This window comes from Pteropus vampyrus, unplaced genomic scaffold, assembly GCF_000151845.1.
Source record: "Pteropus vampyrus isolate Shadow unplaced genomic scaffold, Pvam_2.0 Scaffold1, whole genome shotgun sequence".
Classification (NCBI taxonomy): Eukaryota; Metazoa; Chordata; class Mammalia; order Chiroptera; family Pteropodidae; genus Pteropus; species Pteropus vampyrus.
The window spans coordinates 37,963,028-37,984,415 of record NW_011888782.1 but is presented as its reverse complement, the minus strand read 5'-3'; the positions used below and the strand labels follow the sequence as shown (position 1 = coordinate 37,984,415).

At 33.4% G+C, this 21,388-nt stretch overlaps 1 protein-coding gene across 2 annotated transcripts in view; it reads left to right on the top strand.

The window, feature by feature from the left end:
* ALCAM (activated leukocyte cell adhesion molecule) overlaps nt 1-21,388 on the top strand; it is a 185,727-nt gene that overhangs the window by 120,244 nt on the left and 44,095 nt on the right. For both annotated transcript variants that reach the window (XM_023527298.1, XM_011386271.2), the window contains exons 2-3: nt 12,760-12,860; nt 16,488-16,707. In XM_023527298.1, the coding sequence (XP_023383066.1) occupies nt 12,760-12,860; nt 16,488-16,707 (321 nt within the window). The remainder of the gene's footprint in view (nt 1-12,759; nt 12,861-16,487; nt 16,708-21,388) is intronic.

Here is a 21,388-nt window from a genome sequence, read left to right as displayed (position 1 = left end):
TAATAACTAGAGTCTATAATTTACATTAGGTTTTTATCTTAGTGTTAACATTTTATGAGTTTTGTCAAATGTATAATGACTTGTGTCTGCCATTATGGTATCAGAATAATTTCACTGCCCTAAAAATTCCTTCTACTCCAGCTATCGATTCCTCCCTCGCCTCGAACCCCTAGCATCTTTTTACTATCTCCATAATTTTACCTTCTCTATAATGGCATACATTTAAGATTCCTTTATGTCTTTTCATGGCTTAATAGCTCATTTCTATTTAGAGTTGAACAATATTCTATTGTATGGCTGCACCACAGTTGGTTTATCCATTCACTTACTGAAGGATATCTTGGTTGCTTCCAAAATTTGGCAATTATGAATAAAGCTGCTTTAACCTTCATGTGCAGGTTTTTGTGTGAACTTAAATTTTTGAATCAAAAATTATTATTGTGAGAAGTATTTTTGATGAGAGAAAAAAAAGATGTGGATTTTGAACTTAGAAAGATTTGATTTGAATCTCAACCTTTCATTTTGTTCATCCAATAAATTTTTCATGGTAGTCCATTATCTCCACTGTGCTAGGTGTTTGAAATGCATAGATAGAGTGCTACCCTGCCTGTTAACTGAGTGCCCTGTCTACTGTAAAGAGCTTTATTATACATCTGGTTTCTTATCTGAAAGATGCCTACCTCCTCAGTTATTTACAGTTTTCTATGTTATTTTGAAAATCAGATGAGCTATTATGGACATAACAATGTATTCCTGGCAATAAATGTCAATTGCTTCATAGCTTCCCAGCGAGAAATAGGTGATCAGATATATTAGTTTATTTTCTTTCTAATACTTCCAATCTATAAGTTTTTAAAAATATTTAGCTATTAACATGGAAAGCATTTGAATACTTTTCAAACCATATTCTTAACTTAGCCAGCATATAAAATTAAATAAGAACGTGTAATCATTTTCTATATATATAATAGTGATGAGAATTGTACAAGAGTTGAGAATTAATTTTGAGCTCCAGCTCTACCACATACTGGCTTGGTGATTTTGGAATAATGTCTTGGTTTGGCAGGGCAGACAGTGCCTTATCAGTCAAATAAGGTATCATAATATTTGTTCACCATATAGGTCTATTTGCCTATTATACAGAGTTTTTGTGAGCAAATACAAAAATATACAAGATATATAAGAGAATATTGCATACTATAAAGCACCATAAAAGTCCATTATTACTATTACTGCTCTAAATGTATTTTTTATTTTTAATTTACCTAATCCCTCACTAAATCCAAATGTAGTTCCCCCCACCCCACGTTCATATTGAAATCCTAATTTTCTGGAATCCAGTAGTCTACTAATGTCAGTGGATCGATATAGTTATGTTCTGTCTAATTTCCCCTACATGTTAGTCAGGAGCCTCTAAGAAGCAGATGCCAAAGTAGATTAAACACACAAGGATCTATTAGGGAAAACACCTATGTTAAAGGAAAAAAAAAAAAAATGAAGAGAGAACTGGTGAGCTGGGACAATGGTCAGACTGCAATGTAAATCAGACCCTGAGGGATAGAAGGATGGATGGGCACATCTTAGATTGTCATGCAGTCTAAGGAGTGTTTGTCAGGAAGTCAGCAAGTCCTTGACCACAGTCAACACTCAGAAGAGTCTGTTGCCTCCCAGAACCTTGCCTTCCTTCATATCCCTGTTGCCCTCAGTCATGAGCTGGGGACAGCTAGTGGAAAGTGTGGCCTTAGCACAAACTGGTGATGGCTATTCGAGTGCTGCAGCTCCTTGGACAGTTACATTCCCTGCGGCTGGGGGTTATGAGGTACACTGTCATGTTCACTAAACCTCACAAAAACATTTTTCTACTGAGTAATAAAAAAGAGGAAGCATTTATTTAAGCAGTGCCCAAATGAGGATGTGAAGATGTGAAGCAGAGGCAGATGAGATAAGATACAAACTTTAGCAAGCATGGAAAACCAATTGAATGCAGGGACTTTTCTCAGGAGAGGTGTGCCCATGTGGGGTTTAATAACACTGTCCACATGCTCATGTTCCTGTGTAATCAGTCTACAGAAGAGCCATTTTCCCTTGTAAGAACTTGTTTTCCTTATCTAGTTTGTTTTCTTTTTCCACCTTGTCCATAATAGCTAGTTTTCCAAAAATTCTTCTGTGGTGTGTTAAACCATTTCTTAAATTTAAGCATAAATATGGCACATTTTAAAGTTACGATTGGCCTCTGGGACTATAAGATGAAAGTTTCGGAGTTAAAATCTTAGGGAGTAAGGGAAGTTTCAAAGCTAGAGGCAACTTCACGTCCAAGATCTTTAAAACATTTCTCCATTCTGACACCCTTAGAAGTGATAAAATCACCTTTCTGTTCACTGACTTCCTAAATATGCTTGTTCTCTTTTCCACTTTTCCTCCTACTCATCAATTAAGAATAATGACTGTCAGAGAAAATGGAATATATGAAAAGTTATTGTTAACATTAATAGATCACAGAATTGTCTCTAAGTTTATGCATTCCATAGTTACTTCACTGAGTTCTCAGTGTGGACAAACTACAATGGGTATTGTGTTTCATGCTTAATTGGTCTTTGAGGTGACACAAGATCTCAAAGGCTGGAAGATGATGTTGATTTCATATAACAGATTATACTGATTTCCTAAGTGTATGTAACTGTTTTATTTTTAAATTTTATCTTTCCTATAGTTTTAATCTCTTTCAAAAAATTATCTTAGACAAATGTTTCTATTCTTTCTCAAAACTAGAAAACTAGATTTTATAGTAAGCTAAGTTTAGTTCTTAAAGAAAAGAAAATGCCATGGAGAGCTATCATTTTCTTCCTGTGACCTTAAATTATATTACAACATCTCTGGGGAGTTGTCAATTAAAAGCATGGAATTTACACAAATCTCAGTCTTGGGAACTAGCCAGCAATCTCTACCGAATATGTGAGAAAACCTATTAAATGTCTTTTTAATCTTTATTACTTACCATGTTTTACTGCAATCTATATCCTCAGGAGACATAGGCAATGCTAATTGGGATTCATGTGAAGAAAAGAGCAAAAACCTATTTCAATGTATGTAAATATTTTTTGGTACCTAGTTAAATGCTTGATATGGAATATACCAGAAGTGAGCATACTGGACAAGATCACTCAACCAATCCGGAAGTAAAACTCTACTACTCTGTTCATTCAGTAGCCTTAACAATTCATTTGCTATCACCAATAACTCACTATGTCTATTACAAAGGAAAATCCTCTAATGCTGTTGAATATTACTTTAAATGGTAAAGCGATACAATTAGCACAAGCTGTTGTTTGAAGTTGTCTGTGAAAACAGTGATGATCTTATTAGCTAAAAGTCTTTGTGATATATTTTTCTAAGACATTTTAAGGAATATTAAAGCTATTAGGAATTTGGGAATTCAGGAGTGCTATGAAGGACAGCTTTGAGTTTTACAAATCAAGAGGTCTTTTTGTTGTCATGGCATTAAATTATTTGCAGAAAACAACTTTAATAATGTCACAATAACTATGAATTCTTTCTGAAGGCAGATTCTAGTCTCAATTCCAAAAGTTTCCATTACTTCATATGATGCAGTTAAGGTCTTTTGTGAATGGTTGTGCCTGCTTTTCTGTTAATAGTGTTTTTGTGAATACAGTACAGTTATTGTTCTTGTGAAAATAATTGAACTGTATTGACAATTTCAATACAACTTATGGCAAAATGTACAGGAAAATGTATCTTTCATCATTCAAATACAACTGATACTCTTAATTAGTTAAACTTGGACTTTCATGCTGAGAAAATATTCAGAGTATTGGAGCATAAATGCATTCATCTTTCCTTTAAATTATTTTAACCCGGGTAGTGTTTAAATATCAGTGTCTTCCATCTTCCTCTTTAGTTAAGCTAGTTCCCAATCGAAGTCCTCAGGATCTGGATATAGGCAATACAAGAACTAATATAGGAAATTGAATTGAAGGAGGGAAGAAGGAATATAATATTTTATTTATTTTCATTGTATTGCCTTGTATTGACTAATTGTTCGAGTGGAAGACTCTCCTTATATGAACATCTTAAAAATACAGCATCCAGTCTAGATAATTAGAAATATGATAGTAGACAATAGTCAATTTTATGAACTTCAGCTAACATAAATTAATTATATAAATGTTTTTAATTTTTATAATGAGCATCCTATATGGTATAAAGGAAAATATGCTTAAGTGGGCTCTCGTTTAGTCTCCTTTGCCATGAAAATCTACTTTAAAATAAAATATAGAATATCGTTATTTCCACACATAAAATTTAAAATTTTTGGTTTAATATGTTCTCGCTATCTGCCCCCATGCTCTCCCCGAAACATACAGACAAAGAGCATGAAGTGTTTTGAAGTGTTTTAAGTTTGTCCCCATGAAAGGACCCATGTTTTGGCGTGTTGGCATAGACCCCACAGCCTGGTCAAAAACTCATTGCTGAGGAATGATGACATGGTAAACTCAGAGGTCAGTCGTGGGACAAACGTGTGGGAATCCCAGCCTCATCACTAGAACAAAGAATGTGAGGAGAGTTGCCAAAGAAACTTTCCAGCCTGGTGCTTTCAGTGACATTTCAAATATAAATAGATTTGTGCACTGTTTTGCATGTATGTTATACTCCATTAAGAGGGTTTTTAAGGCAAAAATAGCTTTTTTTGAACAATTTTAAGATACTGACTTCTAATCGCCATAGTGCCCCTCACCCCCACCTTTCTGGCTACCCTAGAACTTCAAAGAATAACGCATTGTTTTCTAGAATGTTAAATGCAGAAAAAAGAATATGGACTGTAAGAATATGATCTTAGAGAGTTCTTTTCAGTATAGTGCAATTGGGGCTTTATTTTATCCATTATTATTGAGCTCCTGCAATCTTCATGGTGCTACAACAAATTTCAAAATAAATAAAATGTAAGCTTTTCTTTCAAGTAGCTTACAATATAGTAGAGGAATCAAATTGATTATTTTTCCTTTTTTGATAAGAAATTAAACTTTTAAATACATGAATAAATATATATGTCTAGAATTTTAAATCCAGGAGAACAGGGTTAGCAGGTTTGTCTATTGATTGATTGATTGATTGATCACTGCTGGATTTCTCTCCCTGGAACAGTAATTGACACAGAGTAAGTAGGTACTCAGTAGTCAATGAGTGACTGGTAAAAAATTACAAATACTGAAATATATATAGAGAAAAAGAAATACAATATATTTGGCTCTCAATTTTCTTCAATAGGTTCATTTAGAACATTGTGTGGACATACACTTTATTTTATTATTTCTATATTAATGAACATTAAGGTTGCTCCAGTTTTTTAATATTCAAAATAAAGCATTTGTACAAAAACTTTTGTAGGATAGATTCCCAGTGATAGAATTACTGGATCAAAGGGTATCATTAGCATTTTAAAATTTGATAGATGCCATTAACTTATGTTTCTGTAAGTTCTATTCAATTAAGAATAAACCTTAAACATTTTATTTTTTATTCAATATTCTCTTTGACAATCCTATGAAAGCTTTGAATTCTCTTTCTATTAAAACAAATGTTTTAGTATACCAGATTTGGGGCTTTTAAAATTACTTTAGAGGAATCATAGAGTTTATTCGTGGGCCCCAAGTTAAAGAATTCTAACAAGCACAGTAGAATCTGCACATTTGCAGATTTAAATTTTATGAGACATCTCTGAAAAAATAAAAAATAAGCATCTACAACTTAAATCAATTCTGTTGCTTTTACATAATTTCTAAGTAGAATTTTTGCTTATAATTTTAAAATAGCCCCAAAAGGAATCCAAATGCTATTGTTGGTGATGAAAGTAAAGAAATCTAACGCTTTATTGTGTTTTATTCTGGAAATATTATGTGCATTTATGAATTTGGGAAAACTGCTAGTCTTAGGACATGTTCCTTATGAAAACCAAAGATTTACTATGTAGAAATTATTATAACAACAAAAAAAGGCTAGGGGAGTTTGCCACAAGAGATCAAGGGTCACTCAATACCTCTACATTGTCCCTGGCCATGACATTCTGGCAAAATAGTTCTTATCTCTCCATCTATAGAAACCTTTACTCAGTGTTCAAGATAAATGAAATTTGCTCTGAGAAGCCTTTAGCAGTATCTTCAGGCTCATTGTTAGGGTTCCTTTCTCTGCATTACCACAGCACTTAACTAACCTATTAAGCAGCTCATATGAATTTCATCAAGTTCCTTTAAGAATAGGCCTCAATATTCTTTTTAATGTGTTTCCTTCACAAATAACATCTAGCACTGTACTTGTAGTAGGTGCTTGATGAATACTTGATGCATGATTGAATGTATAAATAGATAATTTTTGAGGTAGGCCTTAAAGGGTATATATGAATTCAACTGGAACCTAAGGAATGATGATAAAATTGAAGGCGAGATGTGTCAAAGCTAAAATTAATTGGGAAGAATTATGACTTTTCCAGCCTCTTAGGTCATTCCATACTTATAGTATAATGAGCTATCGGGAAATGGTAAATTAAAAAGATAGTTTTCAGCACAGTAGTGTAAACACTGATACTCTATTTTAAAATTCATAGTGTTTTTATAGATCTTTCTAAGACATAATATGAATTATTACATGGACCTATACTTTTCAAAAAAAAGATACATATTTTGAGCATGATAATAACAAAACTCGGAAAGGAGTAAAGACCACATATCTTAAAACATATTTCTGGGTACCAGCAGTATTTTATAATTTCATAAGATGGTCCTCTTCCCTCTAAATGTTTTTCCACAATGTCCTCACCATTGTATTTAAAGATATAATGTAATACATTTATAGAATTGTAGAAACTGATGGGAGAAAGAGAATTACTGTTTTTTTCTTATTTGTAGGGGTTACACAAATAATATCTACTTTGTAATATATGACCCTTTGTAAGTCAGTACAGAAAGTGAATGTTAAACAAACGTATCCCTACTTTAGATTCAGCAAAGACCCAAGTTGTCCCCCAGCTAGGGGAAACTGAAAAAAAAAGAGGAGGAAACCCATTTTCTCTATTTTTCAAAATACCATTAGATTCTATCAGATGTCTTCTCCCATCTACTATCCTTTCTGGATTTCTTGGGAATTACAAGCCCTTGTAACACACACACACACACACACACACACACGCACGCACGCACGCACGCACGCACAATCTTACTTGTTATATATCATGGGACCTTGATAAAATCTTAGACTTTTACTTAATGGTGAGAATCGTGAGATAATTTCATGTTATTAAATCATAAAATCACAGGTTTAGAAGATGCTTTAAAGGCATCTACTTCATCCTCTCTATTAGAAGAACTACTGTATTTTATCATATTAAATAAAATATGTGTCATATGTATATTTTAGAAAGGACATATAGCATGTATAATTTGTGCTTGATTGTGGCAGATGGGGTAGATTTGTTAAGACAGAATGTTTTCTGACAGTTCTGTGAAGAGACTGAATCTCAAATTCCTAGAGTCAGGAATCAATGCCCCTGTGTAGTTTAATATGATATAAGACGTTTTTGTGAGGAAAACAAATTTGAATTTGATCATAACTAGATGTTATGTGCCATTTCTGCCTTCATCCCTTCATTCATATGTAGTCCTACTGAATATTATTTAGTCCTATGCAAGATTCTATTTTATAATAAAGATCCCTTTATTAGAAACCACAGCTCTGTTGAATGAAAGAAGCCAATAGTCGAAGGTCTAAACAAGTGGTTCTCAACTAGATGGGAGTTTGAGGGGCCATCTTCCTCCCAGAGGATGTTTGTCACGTCTGGAGATCTTCTTGTTGTCATAGTAAGGTAGGATACTATCGGCATCTAGTGGGTTAGAGGCAGGGATGCAGCTAAACAAGCACAGAACAGTCCCCCATAATGATTTATTCAGCCCAAAATGTCAGTAGTGATGAGACTGAGAAACACTGCTATAAACTGATGTCACAGAATTTCCTCCAAGAAGCCTTCAGCAGTATCTTCAAGCTCTTGTTTTAGTTAGAGTTGCACATATCTTAATTCATTAATAAAGCAAATAAGGACACCAGCATGTTTACCTGTCAAATTCAGTCAAATAAATATGAAAGTAACTTCTAAAGATAACTTCTTATTTCTACCTACTTCCTTCCCAACTATTCATTTGCACAAATTTCTGTAAAATTTCTGTAGAACTGGAAGTTTGTTCCTATAAGCTCTGAGGCAATTATAATTGCGAATAACCCATCTATGGCACCTAACAGAGCTGCAAAGTTAAAAAAAAACATGCTTTTAAGAATGATAATGCTATTAAAATATCAGTGCAATAAAAAATAATTAACCATGTTAAATTATAGCATGTAAGAATAGACTTTAATTTTCATCTTATTTTCTATATTATTTTTTGTTCTTCTACTTGAAATAAGGTAGCAGATTCTGAATTTTAACCTACCTCTACTCAAATACCTATATGTTAGCAAAAAAGAATGATTTCTCTGAATTTAATACTCCTTAAGAATTAGTTTGTACAGAAAAAGTATTTCTCGCCAATATGACCAAAATTATTACATTTTTTATTATTTCAATTAGCAATAAGAAATTTTCACCTAACTTCAAAATTTTACCAGTCCTTTTCAGTACTTTTTAAAATTATTTGCTATACAAAATGCATAACTAAAACTACCTTCTATTTTATAATCATTTGCCCAATATTGATAAGTCAGAATTATTTGGTCAAGAGATTTTTCTTATGCTGTGCTTTTCCCACTGTATTTTCACCTAATTCTCCTATGTAGCCTTTCTAGTTCTGTTGTTCTTTATATTTATTAATAACACTTCATTTAAAAAATGCTTAAGTAGTTATACACTGCTTCTCAATTCTAATATGTTTTTATATTTAATTTTAATCAGGACATTTTGATAGTAACCATAATATTAATCATTTATAACAATATGTTAGATTTTAGAACACATTTAATACAGAAAGTTTCTAGCCCAGTTTAAAGTAATTTATGACATATGTGTGTACACATAGCTATAGCAGGTACCACATGTACACTCTCGTGCACACACACATTCCTTCTATATTTTATATTTAACCTTTTGAAAAATGGTATCATAGGCATTCTATATTTGAAATAGGGTCCAATAATCTCTAGGCTATAAAACTATGAATAATTTAACCAACTAATATTACAGGGAGAAAATTGCAGGGAAATTCTAGTAAGCCAAATTTAATTCAGATGTGGAAATCCAAAGATAAAATCTCTTGCTTCTATGAAAAGTATAAACAGAATCATTTGTGGTGACAGGTACTTTGGCTCTCACTGGAATTTCATCTCAAAGACAGACATCTCTAGAAATCAAGATGTTAACTCTTCACCAAATCACAGTTGTCTTTGTAGCCACTTCATCCTTAGGACATAAGAGATATTAGCTCTCCCCTAGCTGAAGTTCGAGCATTTACTCTATCAGATGAAACTGGGAGTCACTATACTCTTAACAAGAAGAGGAAATTTGATGATTATAGCAAACTTAAAAATTATTTTGAAGTCATCATGATTGTGGGCCCTAATGCTGCCAACTGATTATCGTTCATTCTTCCCTAAACCTCTGTCTATAACTGTTGGCTTTTTTACCTACTGGCCTCGTCGTTGTCGCATGTCATATGTATTTTCCTTATGTTTGTTATTCTCTAAAGAGTCCTGTCTGGGCTAATTTTGGATATCAAGCTGTCATGAAAAAACCCAATGCATGAATTTTCAAATATTTTTAAAAACAAATCTTTGCTTTATGGTCTTCACAAGTGAAGAAAAGGCATTTCATAGTATCATTCACAAATCATAGAACACAAATAATTCTTAATTTCTCTTGAAAGGGATGGCAGGAATCTTTTCTCCTATAGTTTCATCCATGAACTCTTATAAAGATGTTTCGGCTTTGTGTTTTTCTCTTCAAAAAAAGAGAGTGCCATCCAAGCACAAATACATGTTTTCTACACATCAAAGACAGTATATAATAGTCTTTTGAATATATGATAGCAATAAGAATTCTCAAAGTCCCAGTGTTATCAACTCCATCCTGATTTTCAAATGTCAATTTGATATTCAAAATGTAAAGGACTCCACAACATTCAAATGAGAGATCATCTTATTAGATGCCCATTCAATGCCAGGCTTTGCTCTTGGTGATACAAAGATTATAAATATGTTTCCTTCCCTGTTGTAACTTCACTTTTATTCTGTTAATACACTACATATTCAAAATTCATATAGCTTTAAAGATTTTTATAAAATATGGTATGTATATACCACCTTATAGTTCTATAAGGAAGATAAAATAAAAATGATCTGTAACAAAGAGCAAAGTGTTGAATTTTTGGAAAATAAATTTCATTATTTCTCTGTATACCTGGCAAAGAATTCACCTCATTGGTACCTAAACTCTAAATTATTTTCACTTCTTGACCAACCATCGGAGCATTGTCAGTTGTCAGAAGAAGGTGTGCTGTTATAATGATAAGAAAGAATGAGAGATACATGTGCTGCCATAATTTAAGGTATAGACCAGATTATTACATACTCAAGCACTTTGCAATACTGATGAAAAAACAAAACATAAATCACAAAGTGGTCTCCTTGGCTTAGCATGCCTGCCTAAGTGTAGCACATGAACAGACCTTAAAATACACACTATAAAAGTTACAGATTTAGGAGCCAAATTGTGGGAAATAAGTATTATATTAGGAAATAAAGCAATTTCTTAACTTTAGTTTGCATATCTGAAACCATATATCTAAACCTTTATAGTTTTTATTTTAATAAGACTAAAGAGATCATTTCTTTTTTTAAAGGCTTATGCTCTTCAATAGTTTGAAGTTAAAAGGAATTAAAGTTACAGTATGGGAAACACTAAACAATTTAAAAATTATTGAAGTAATTTTTCACTATAACACTGAACATTTAATAAACAATTTTAGTAAACCTCTTGTCTCCAACAGCAAGTGATAATCTCATGGCTTATACTTCATAGTCTTTGTTTTAACAATGTTAAAAATATTGGTAACTAATTGTTATGTGACGTAAATACATAAAATTTGTGTTCTTTGTAGGGTTTTTATTCATTGGGGCAAAATTTCTTTAAAGGATAGTAGCTTCCTCAACAGAATTCTAAAATAGGAATTTTACTACTTTTTTTTCCTTTACAAAGGTTAATGATTTTTATCCCAATATGAAATTTTGTATGCATTGTGATTGGTGGGGAACAGTGAAATATGATATTCACACTGCCCTGTTTCTTCAGAAAGTCATAAAATGGTCTTATTTGTGTTGCAAATTGCCTTAGCTTTGCACTTTAGCACCACCTGGTGGACAAAATATAATTTTTTCTCTACAGTTAAAGTTAGCCCCTTCACAATGTATGTCCAATTGTGACATCTTAAGTATAAAAGTATTTAATCTTAAAGAATATTATAACCAAAATGAGGTAAAAAATATCTGAGATGTTTCCTAAATACTATGGCTAAGTTAAATGTCTAATTTTTTTTTAATTTTGTGAATATATACAGATTTGAATAGTATGTTATATACAGATGCAAAAATTGTGGGCTTCTTTTTATCAATTTAACTTTTTATAATTTACATGTTTTCTCAATAAATAATTAAGACCAGGAATTTTTCTGTATCTTAGTAGCAAATTATGGTTTAAGTTAGATTGTCTACCAAAAATGTGGGATAATCACTTTGCAAATACTTTATGAAGAATTTTTATACAATAAATTTTATTGTGATATTTTATTATGTATAATTAAAATTAAAATTAGCATTTTAACCATTACTACTATAAAATAAGCCATTTTCATGTTTATTATCCCACTTATAATTAAAATTTGGTGTGGCCTTATATTTATTAGTTCTTAGTTTTTAATACTTTAAAATTTTTTCCAGAGATAAATTTGACAGTATTATCAAATGAAAAACACAAATATATTTAAAAGTAGTTTTGAGAATTTAATACATGTTAATCTTTGTATTGTCCCACACTTCTGAGAAATATAGTGATGTTTTTCCTATGAAATATAGAGAAAATACACCTATAGATTTCACTTGTTCCTTTGGAAGATATACTTAACTAATCCTTGCCAAAATTAGAGGAGGAGAGTTCTGTAAATTTGAATCATGTGACAATCAAAGGCTTAGTAGCTAAATAAGAGCTGTCAATAAATAGCAAACATGTTCTAGCTTTATACTTTTAGCGCGTCATTTAAGAAAAAATATAATAAATAACCATTAAGACATGAACCTTGAATTGAAGTTATTTATAGTAATTCCACCTTACCTGAAGTTTTGTTTTCTGAGGTTTCAGTTACCCATGGTCATTTGCTGTCCAAAAATATTAAATGAAAAATTCCAGAAATAAACAATTCTTAAGTTTAAATGAGACCATTTGAGTAGTGTGATAAAATTTTGTACCATCCTCTTCTGTTTTATTTTATTATTGGTTATTGTTGTTACTCTCTTACTGAGCCTAGTTTACAAATTAAACTTTATCACAGGTATATATGTGCAGGAAAAAACTTAGTAAATATAGGGTTTGGTATTTTCTGTAGGTTTAGGCGGTCTTGGAACGTATCCTCCGCAGATAAGGGGGACTGCTGTACTTTGTTATTGCAAGAAAACACTTAAAATCTTCCCTCTCTCTCCCATTCCTCTTTTTTTCTCAAGGCCTTGGATGGTATACTGTGAATTCAGCATATGGAGACACCATTGTTATGCCTTGCCGAGTCGATGTACCTCAGAATCTCATGTTTGGCAAATGGAAATATGTAAGTGTGACCTATTTTGGATTTAAGTAACTGCCTTTAGTTTTTGAAATAATTTATTTTATGAGTGAGTATGAATTTCAAATTAACATAATGGCAGTACTCAACTGTGGTACAAAGGTAGGAAGGTAGAATTCATATGTCGAATATGTCGAAAAAATAATTCCTAAGTCTTACATTACAAATGCTATTTAAAAAAAAAAAAAGCCAATAAACACCTAATTCTTAGATCATATTAGTCTGAAAAATTCAACCTTAAGTGTTAGAGGTAGAGGAAAAGGCAGAGTTCTAGAGCAAAGTGAGTGGAGTATGAGATAAGAGCTTATTGGGAGGTAGCAGCTACATACTCCTGTTCTGCCTGGTGTGGCTGTCACAAAGGCAAGCTACACCAGTAGCCAGAGTACCCGGATATTCATTGGAAATTAAGTCATTGGCATTAGAAGCTCTTTTTTAATATTTAGTCTTAGAACTGTGTTGATGTGGTAGGTTATTTTTTTTATTTAACATTGTCAATTGTATCTATTTCTTGCAAATAGCAAAATCATATTTTCTCAAGTATGAAGGTATAGATGGATCTGGAAATGGAGGGTAGATACCCTGATAGGTGGATGTGGATTGGCTAGGTAACATCAACTGTTAAAATTTCTCAATTTAATTACCAAAATCAACCAAAGATTTTCCATGCAGCACGGTTTCCCAGTGAGACTCATGGTGGTTTGGAAGCTTAAAGAAGACATGTGTTTCCTTGAATACAATGGCAAATTGTCCCTAGCTCCTTGAAATGTTAAAAGATATTTAAATGGGAAAAGGATTTGATAGTCAAATAATTGTTGAAGTTTCTTTATTTACTACATTTATCAGAGCCTTTCATATATTAAGATGCATTATATATTGTCTGAGTTTAATTCATTTTTTAGGTTTATTTAACCACACAACTTTTCCCTCAAACATCTACAAGAACAAACTTTGAGAAATGTACTTAAGTTTGCACCCAAAGGATGGAATAACACAGTCTTTTAAATATGGGTTTTCAAGTCAGACCAGCATGTTCTACCACATACTCGCCATGGAATAATGATTGATCCCCATTTCCTCATCAATAAAATGAGATAAGAATTACCTTCTTTATAGTATAGTTACATAAAGTAACTCATATCAGAATACTCGCCTAGTGCTCGGCACATAATAATTGCATGAACAACGTAAGCTATCATGGCCGTGGGGCTGCTAAGCTCGAAGCACACTGCGTGTAAGGAGCATGTGAAAGCGGAGCAAAGAGATGAGGCAACACAGCACTTCTCTTTGCTCTCCTCCTGTTATTCTGCTCATGGTAAACTATTTCTGGTTCCCTATAAAAGTGGAAATATGAAGTTAAGGCCCATGAGGACAAAGTCTATTTGCACCCCTAAAATTCCTACCGTCTGGGAGACTACCACGTAATTCACCAGTTGAATCAAGCTGACTGCCAAAATAAATGAAACATAGATGATGAAAACCTCTGTGATCACAGACATTTCTGATAATAACCCAGGGAATAATGTTTACCTAAACTGAACCGGCACAGTGATAGTAGAAACGAACGGTAATGGCAGTTTTTAAATTGTTAATTAAGCAAAAAGCTTCATCAGTAAACTGATGAGATGCATTTGAAGTACCATGTGCTTCAAAAAACATTATTGCTTTGCAAACATAATATAGAAGCTCTAATTGTATGTAACTTTGAACGACAAATGGCGGTTTTGGAAAGAGTGAAAGGGAGCAAGCAAGGGGAAGGATGGATTATCTTTTTCCTCACTGCACAGTAATCTCCCAGTGAATGGAGATCTTAGCTCCCCGTGCACCCCTCCTCCATCCTGCCACTGCCACCTCTTCACCAGCATCTGCCTCAGTGCCTGGTACAGAAGTGCATCTGATGGCTATCAAGAGTGGTATAGGGTAGTCACAATGAGGCCAGGCTGCCAAGATCCAGTCTTGCCTCTGCTAAGATACACTAGCTGGGCCCTTGGACAAGTAAGTTAACCAATAGTCAGTTATTTAACTAGACTGTCCCCACTGTCTAATCTGTAAATAGCACTAATATCATAACTCTAACTTATAAGGTTATTATGAGTATTAATCAATTAATGCATGGAAAGCCCAAAGAAAGTTCCTGGCATATAGTTAAGTGCTCAAAATTTAATAACTATTATTTATTGCATAAGTGAATGAACACAGTAATTTAAGGTACTGGTATAACATATTTCTCTTAATAAGAAATGATTTATGGCAAGGAGTTGCATTGAAAACCTGTGACAAAATTAAAGGATTTAAGGTGAATATTATAGATGTATTCAGATACTCAACTAACTAAAACTTTTGAACTCCAAGATTAGCTTACTACTTATCTTAGCATGGGCTGCAGTAGCAAAATACCATAGACTGGAAACTTAAACAGCAGATATTTATTTTTCACAGTTTTAGAAGCTGAGAAGTCCAAGATCAAGGTGCTGGCAGATTGGGCTCTTGATGAGAGTCCTCCTGATTTGTAGACAGCTGATATTTTGCTATGTGCTCATGTGACCTCTTTTTTGTGCTCTCTGAAGAGAGAGAGAGAGCTCTCATGTCTCTTACCCTTTTTAAGAGCACTAATCCCATTGTGAGGGCACCATTGCCATGACCTCATCTAAACTTAATTACCTCTCAAAGGCTCCACTTCCAGATACCAACACACTGGGAGCTAGGGCTTCTACATATGGATTTGGTAGGGACATAAACATTTAGTTGAGAATGGTAATAAATATTAATAATTTCTAAAATGTAACTTGAAATTTGCCATGCACTTGAAAATGTTTTACCATATTTTGTTTTCTCAAAGGTCTTGTAAGTAGAAGTGAGATTGGCCCCTATTTTAGATTAAATTGCTTATTAGGTGAGAGAATTTTTATGGGAGCAGAGGAAGAAATGAATTTATATGTCTCAGTGTCTTTAGCATAATTGTGAATACCCAGACTATATTTTATTTTGAGCTAAGGTTTATGACTTAGATAGCAAAACTATGGATTTCAGTGATTAATCTGATTCTATTGCTTAATGGACATGATTGTTTCACAAGGGCAAATACTGATCCTCAGTGAAGACTCATGTTATGTGTAAAGGCCAGCGGTGTCAGTTTTGGCTGATACTGAAAGGTATAGACATTTAAAGAATGTGGATTAAAGTAATGAATATGTAAAAGATAATTAATTGCCCAGGATTGCCAAATGAGTATATGCTACTCAAGTGTGTTTTTGCTTTATATCATTTTATACATTTGTCTGTTTTCATCTATTTTTTCTTTTGTATTAGACATAAGCCTAGCCCCTATCAGTTTCTAAACAATCACTAATTCTGTCCTCCAGATGCAAGAAAAGCTCAGATTCCTAGAGCTTTGTTCTTTCCTTTTCACATATTTAAGCTGATACCCATAAAAGAACTTACAGCTTTCTATAACCAAAGATTTTATATAAGACTTGTATCCAAAATTATTCTTCTTGTATACAACTGTAAATATTGGTGGAAGACTATGGCCAAGGAAATGTTGTTATTCTGTATATTATCCTGAAACATCTGAATATGCTTATTTTTAAAATGTATTATCATTTTAATTTTTAGGAAAAGGGCGATGGCTCCCCAGTATTTATTGCCTTCAGATCCTCTACAAAGAAAAGTGTGCATTACGACGATGTACCAGAATACAAAGACAGATTGAGCCTCTCAGAAAACTACACTTTGTCTATCAGTAATGCAAGGATCAGTGATAAAAAGAGATTTGTGTGCATGCTAGTAACTGAGGACAACGTGTTTGAGGCGCCTACGATAGTCAAGGTGTTCAGTAAGTAGTCTGCAGTATAACTGCTAAGTGGGATTGATGGCTGGTGCTAGAAAACGTTCTTTAGGAAAAAAACTGAACTCTCTGTAGTGTCTCCACAGCAGGCATCTGTATAAGAGGATTCCTAGCGATCTTCATTCTGCTCATGCATGCTGTCAGCGAGGAAAACAAAAAAACCCTGAAATTCAAATAGGACTTTTGAGTGAGGAACTAAAAGAATATTCTGTGTTGTTTTGCCGGGTAAAATTTCCTGTGAGGTGAAGTACTACTAAGCGAAAACTGGCACGTTATCTTTAACTTTTACTGACATGTATAAATAAATGTTCTGCAATATATACATAGATACGCGATATATGCACATAATTATGCACGTCATGCACATATACATATGTTAGGCAGGACCATATAAAATTGATATTTTTATATCTAAAATCAGTAAAATACAGGAAAATCTAAACTATCTTGTGATTTAGAAATCTAAGCTTTTGGAATAATTGTATATGCCCAGATTATATTTTATTTTGATAATAAGTTTTTACATAAATGCCTTTTGAGTTAAAATACACATACATGTCCTGACCTCAATGCTTGTTGATTTAGTTCTTTAAAGTGTTTACTTGGCTTATAAAATTGCCCTAAAATAAAAAAGTTCACCACATCCTGAATGTGTATGTGGAATACAAGAGGAACAAGTAGAGTAGGGTTAGAAGATGAGAAAAGTGTAGAAGAAGCTTGGAGTAATTACTGTAATCATTATGGCAAAATTGCTTTGTCTAGTGGTAATATATAGTTAATATTACTGTGCAAACAGCTAGGCAAATGAAAGGCTCGAGAAGTTCTAATTAAAGCATTTTATCTTTCAATATTCAAATAAAAAGTCCCACCTTTGTTATATCATAATATTTTAGAAATTATAGGGAGAAAAATATCCTCAACAGTTTCAGAATGCTAGTCTTTTTTAATTAGAGAGGGTCTCACTTTTCAATTTTTTTCCCTCTGCTTTCTGATGACAACACCTAGAAATTATTAAAAGTAGTAGAAAGAAAGAAACTTAGAAGTCCTTGCTACTACAGCAAGTAACAGTCGTTCTTTTCTGTTTCTCTTGTACTAGCCTATGCAACTAAGTAGGACTGTCCCTTAAGTATTTATGTGGACTTCGAAGCTCCTATGGGCTCATGACATGGATTCAAAGAGTGCTTATACTATCAAAGGAAAATTTTGTTCTCTAGAAGAACCTTGTAAAAGTATATTACATGTTTCAGTTGATTGCCTTTCAACTGAGGAGGCACCTTCCAGAAACCATCCACCCTTCTCAATTATTTTAGGAATCAGACCAACTACCAGGGGTTTGTCAGTCATACTCCCTTCTATTAAACACCCCAGATAATCTTCATCTTGTATTTGTCAATGTCTCATGTATTTTTTTTTCTTTCTTTCTTTTCCTTTATCTCACTTTGATGGTATTAGAAAGATGGATTGTGCACTGCTAAGGATACTTTTTCTAAAGATAGCAACAAATTTTTTTTTGATTAGGCATAAGGTCATAAATATGAACACATACGAAGAATGTACCACACTAGGTACAGAGATTAACTCACAGCACCTTAAGGGTTATATGTATTGATTTGTCATTGTCGGGTTTCTTTTTTACTGTGTTAAAATTAACAAATACCAAGATAATGTACAAGAAAGTTGAGAAAATCCAGGTCGTTCCATTTTTGGCAATTTTCAGAATATACTTTCTAAAAAGTGCCACACAGACATTTGAAAAAATGCAATTGGTTTAATCAGATAAACTTTGTAAGATATTTTGGAATACAGAGGATTTCTATGATTGAGAAAACAACCTGACACCCACATACCGTAGCACTCCCAACCCCCTTCTCTTTTGAATGTTGTTAAAAACAAAGTGATTCTCAGAAACAGCATTTGCATTCCAGGCTCTTGGCCAGGGAGAATTTAAATAGACAAGTTACACACTCTTGAAAATGGCGTTTTATACTAGAAACTGTGGGACACTCCAAGTCTAATCAAATGAACAGCACAGCTCATGATGAAGAGAGTGTTTACAAGAGCATATCGGGGCTTCTTTTTTTTTTTTTTTTTTTAAGAAATAATGAATTTACTTTGGGTCACTTTTTATGAAGCAAACAGCAGCTGTGACAGGGAGGCTTTCATTCTTTGCATGTATATATTGCAGTCACTTAAGAGTTACTAGGCTCATCAATTAATCCTCTGTTTCCTCCTGTCTAATCACCTAGCAACATGCACTGTGGTACCACAGAACTGAGTATGGTTAACGTGATCTAATCCCAGATCAGCTTGCTGCAGAGTGTGACCCTCATGGGCAAAGTCAAATTGTCTTTATTCAAACTAGAAGCCATGACTGATGACTTTGTTACCTCTGATGTAGGGTTATTTGTTTAGTTTTAACCTATACCTCAGATACAAGAAATCATGCCCATATAGCAGCCCAGATCCAAATAAATCACATGTTTTGTCACCACTATTACCATGGTTTTTTTCTGTAGTTGAATAGCATCAGAATCAAACTGTATTTGCATTAAATGTACAAAGTTAATAAAACCATTCAAAATCAAGGGTAGATCTTTACAAGTGCCCAAAGATTCATTCCAGTCATTGTGCAAAAATCTTAGAAGTCAAATGGGTGTGCAGATTGCCACACGGTTGTCAGTGGTGTGATGGACAAATCACTCCACTAGCTATCAGGAGACCTAGCTTTGTTAGACTGGCTGCTAATATCTGTCTTTAGGCAAGTCACTTCACCAGTATGGGGCTACAAGTCCCTCCTCATCAGTAAAATGGATTTTTTTAATTAGATGGCAGTTTTCCCACTGTGTTCTTTGATTCCACTTGAGGAGCTAATGAAGAGAGCTAAGGAGGTGAGGACGCATTTCTATGGGACTAGATAGAATTCTACCTATCAAAGTTTTTTGATGATGATTTGTTCAGGTAAAAGCAAAAGGGTGTGGGGGTAGAAGGGCAAAGCAGAAGAGCTCCAGCTCTACAAAAGCATTTAAAAACTACCAACCAGGCTAATCTGTCCACTGTCTTGTACTCTGGTGTCTGGGGTGTTAACAGGAAGACTGTTCCCATGATATCGAGTTTCGTGTATACCTAGCCCAGTTCTTCCCTTAGTGATGAGCAGTGCTGGTTTGTTTCATGCAATTATTTTAGAGCTTTCATTTGGATATTGTTATCAGTGCTTTATCAAAATTAAGCATTCCTCCTCTCAATCTCCCCATGAAAGTTAATCAATTGCAAGTATTTTGGGGGGAGAGGGGGCAATGAAGGAAGCAGGAAATGACCTATTTAACAAATGAAACCTACACTATATAGTTCATTTTGATCCTTTAAATATTATATATTTACCTTATATAAATACCTTTTCTATCTCATGAGAAAAATAAACTGATTCCATGCTCACAATTGTTTACTTAAAGTACATCGGGATTTATGAAGGGTGATTGCTGACTAAGTACTGAGAGAAGCACTCTTGACTCAATGTAACAGTGCACCTGCCTTTTCTGCTCTCCTCCCATATTAAATTGAGCCATCCCATGTGTGGTTTTTGATAATCACACAGTACCTTGTGGTGATATAGATCAATTTTGCATTCATCATTCCATCCTCACCTGGCTAGGAGACCTTTGACAAAATTATTTTAATAATGCAAATAAATTGGGGCATGACTTTTCCTTTCTATTCTAAACTTGGTTATGAATCCATGAATCATATTAAAACATAATTCATGTAAAGATTTTTTTAAAACACTTGGGAATCAATATGCAATTTTACTAAAATAGTACATGTCCTCTTTTATGGTCCTCCAACTAATACTCATCGATTGTTACAAGCTAATATAAAAGAAAATTACATGCAGGATATATAGTTAATATAGAGGGTTTGAAACAAAAGTTTAAGGAGAAAATAACTCAAAGAAATGCACAATACCCACTGTGACTCTCTCTTCCACAATACTCACTGTGACTCTCTCTTCCAAATAGAAAAGATGACTTACAGTGTAAAGAGGACTAAACTTTAAGCATCCTTTTATCAGGTTTACCTGGTTTTGCTACAGTTTCATTTTATTGAAATAAGAATAAATTTTAGAATATATTCATGGGAGCAAAGTATATCTGGCTATATGTAAAGGATCAACAATTGTAACACACCAAGTATTTATGATCACATATACATTGGTAAAACATCATGAGGTTTATAAGCAAAGGAAAGAAATATATTCTACATAAAAGGAAGTATGTGCCCAACTGTTCAGGTATATGATTTTGGTGAACTAGAAAGTATTGTGACTTAGCTAAATTACCCACCTACATTTTATATTAAGAGCCTCCATTTTTTTCCAGAGGATTTTTCAAATCTCTCCATGTATTCCAGGCATAAATACTACTGAAGAAGACATGAAAAAAAATTGTACTTTTTTTCTTGTTAATTTTGATTGACCACATATATTAATTTAATATCTTACCTCTCTCCAGCTTTCAGAGAGGACTTACTAAATAACTGATTTTAGTTCTCAGAGGAGTTTGGCTTACCTACCTAAGCCCCAAGAATTTTCATTATGTTTATATATATTGTTTGCAGCCCTCTCTCAAATGTATTAGACATTCACCTTAAAACATAAATTCTGAACAGAATTTAA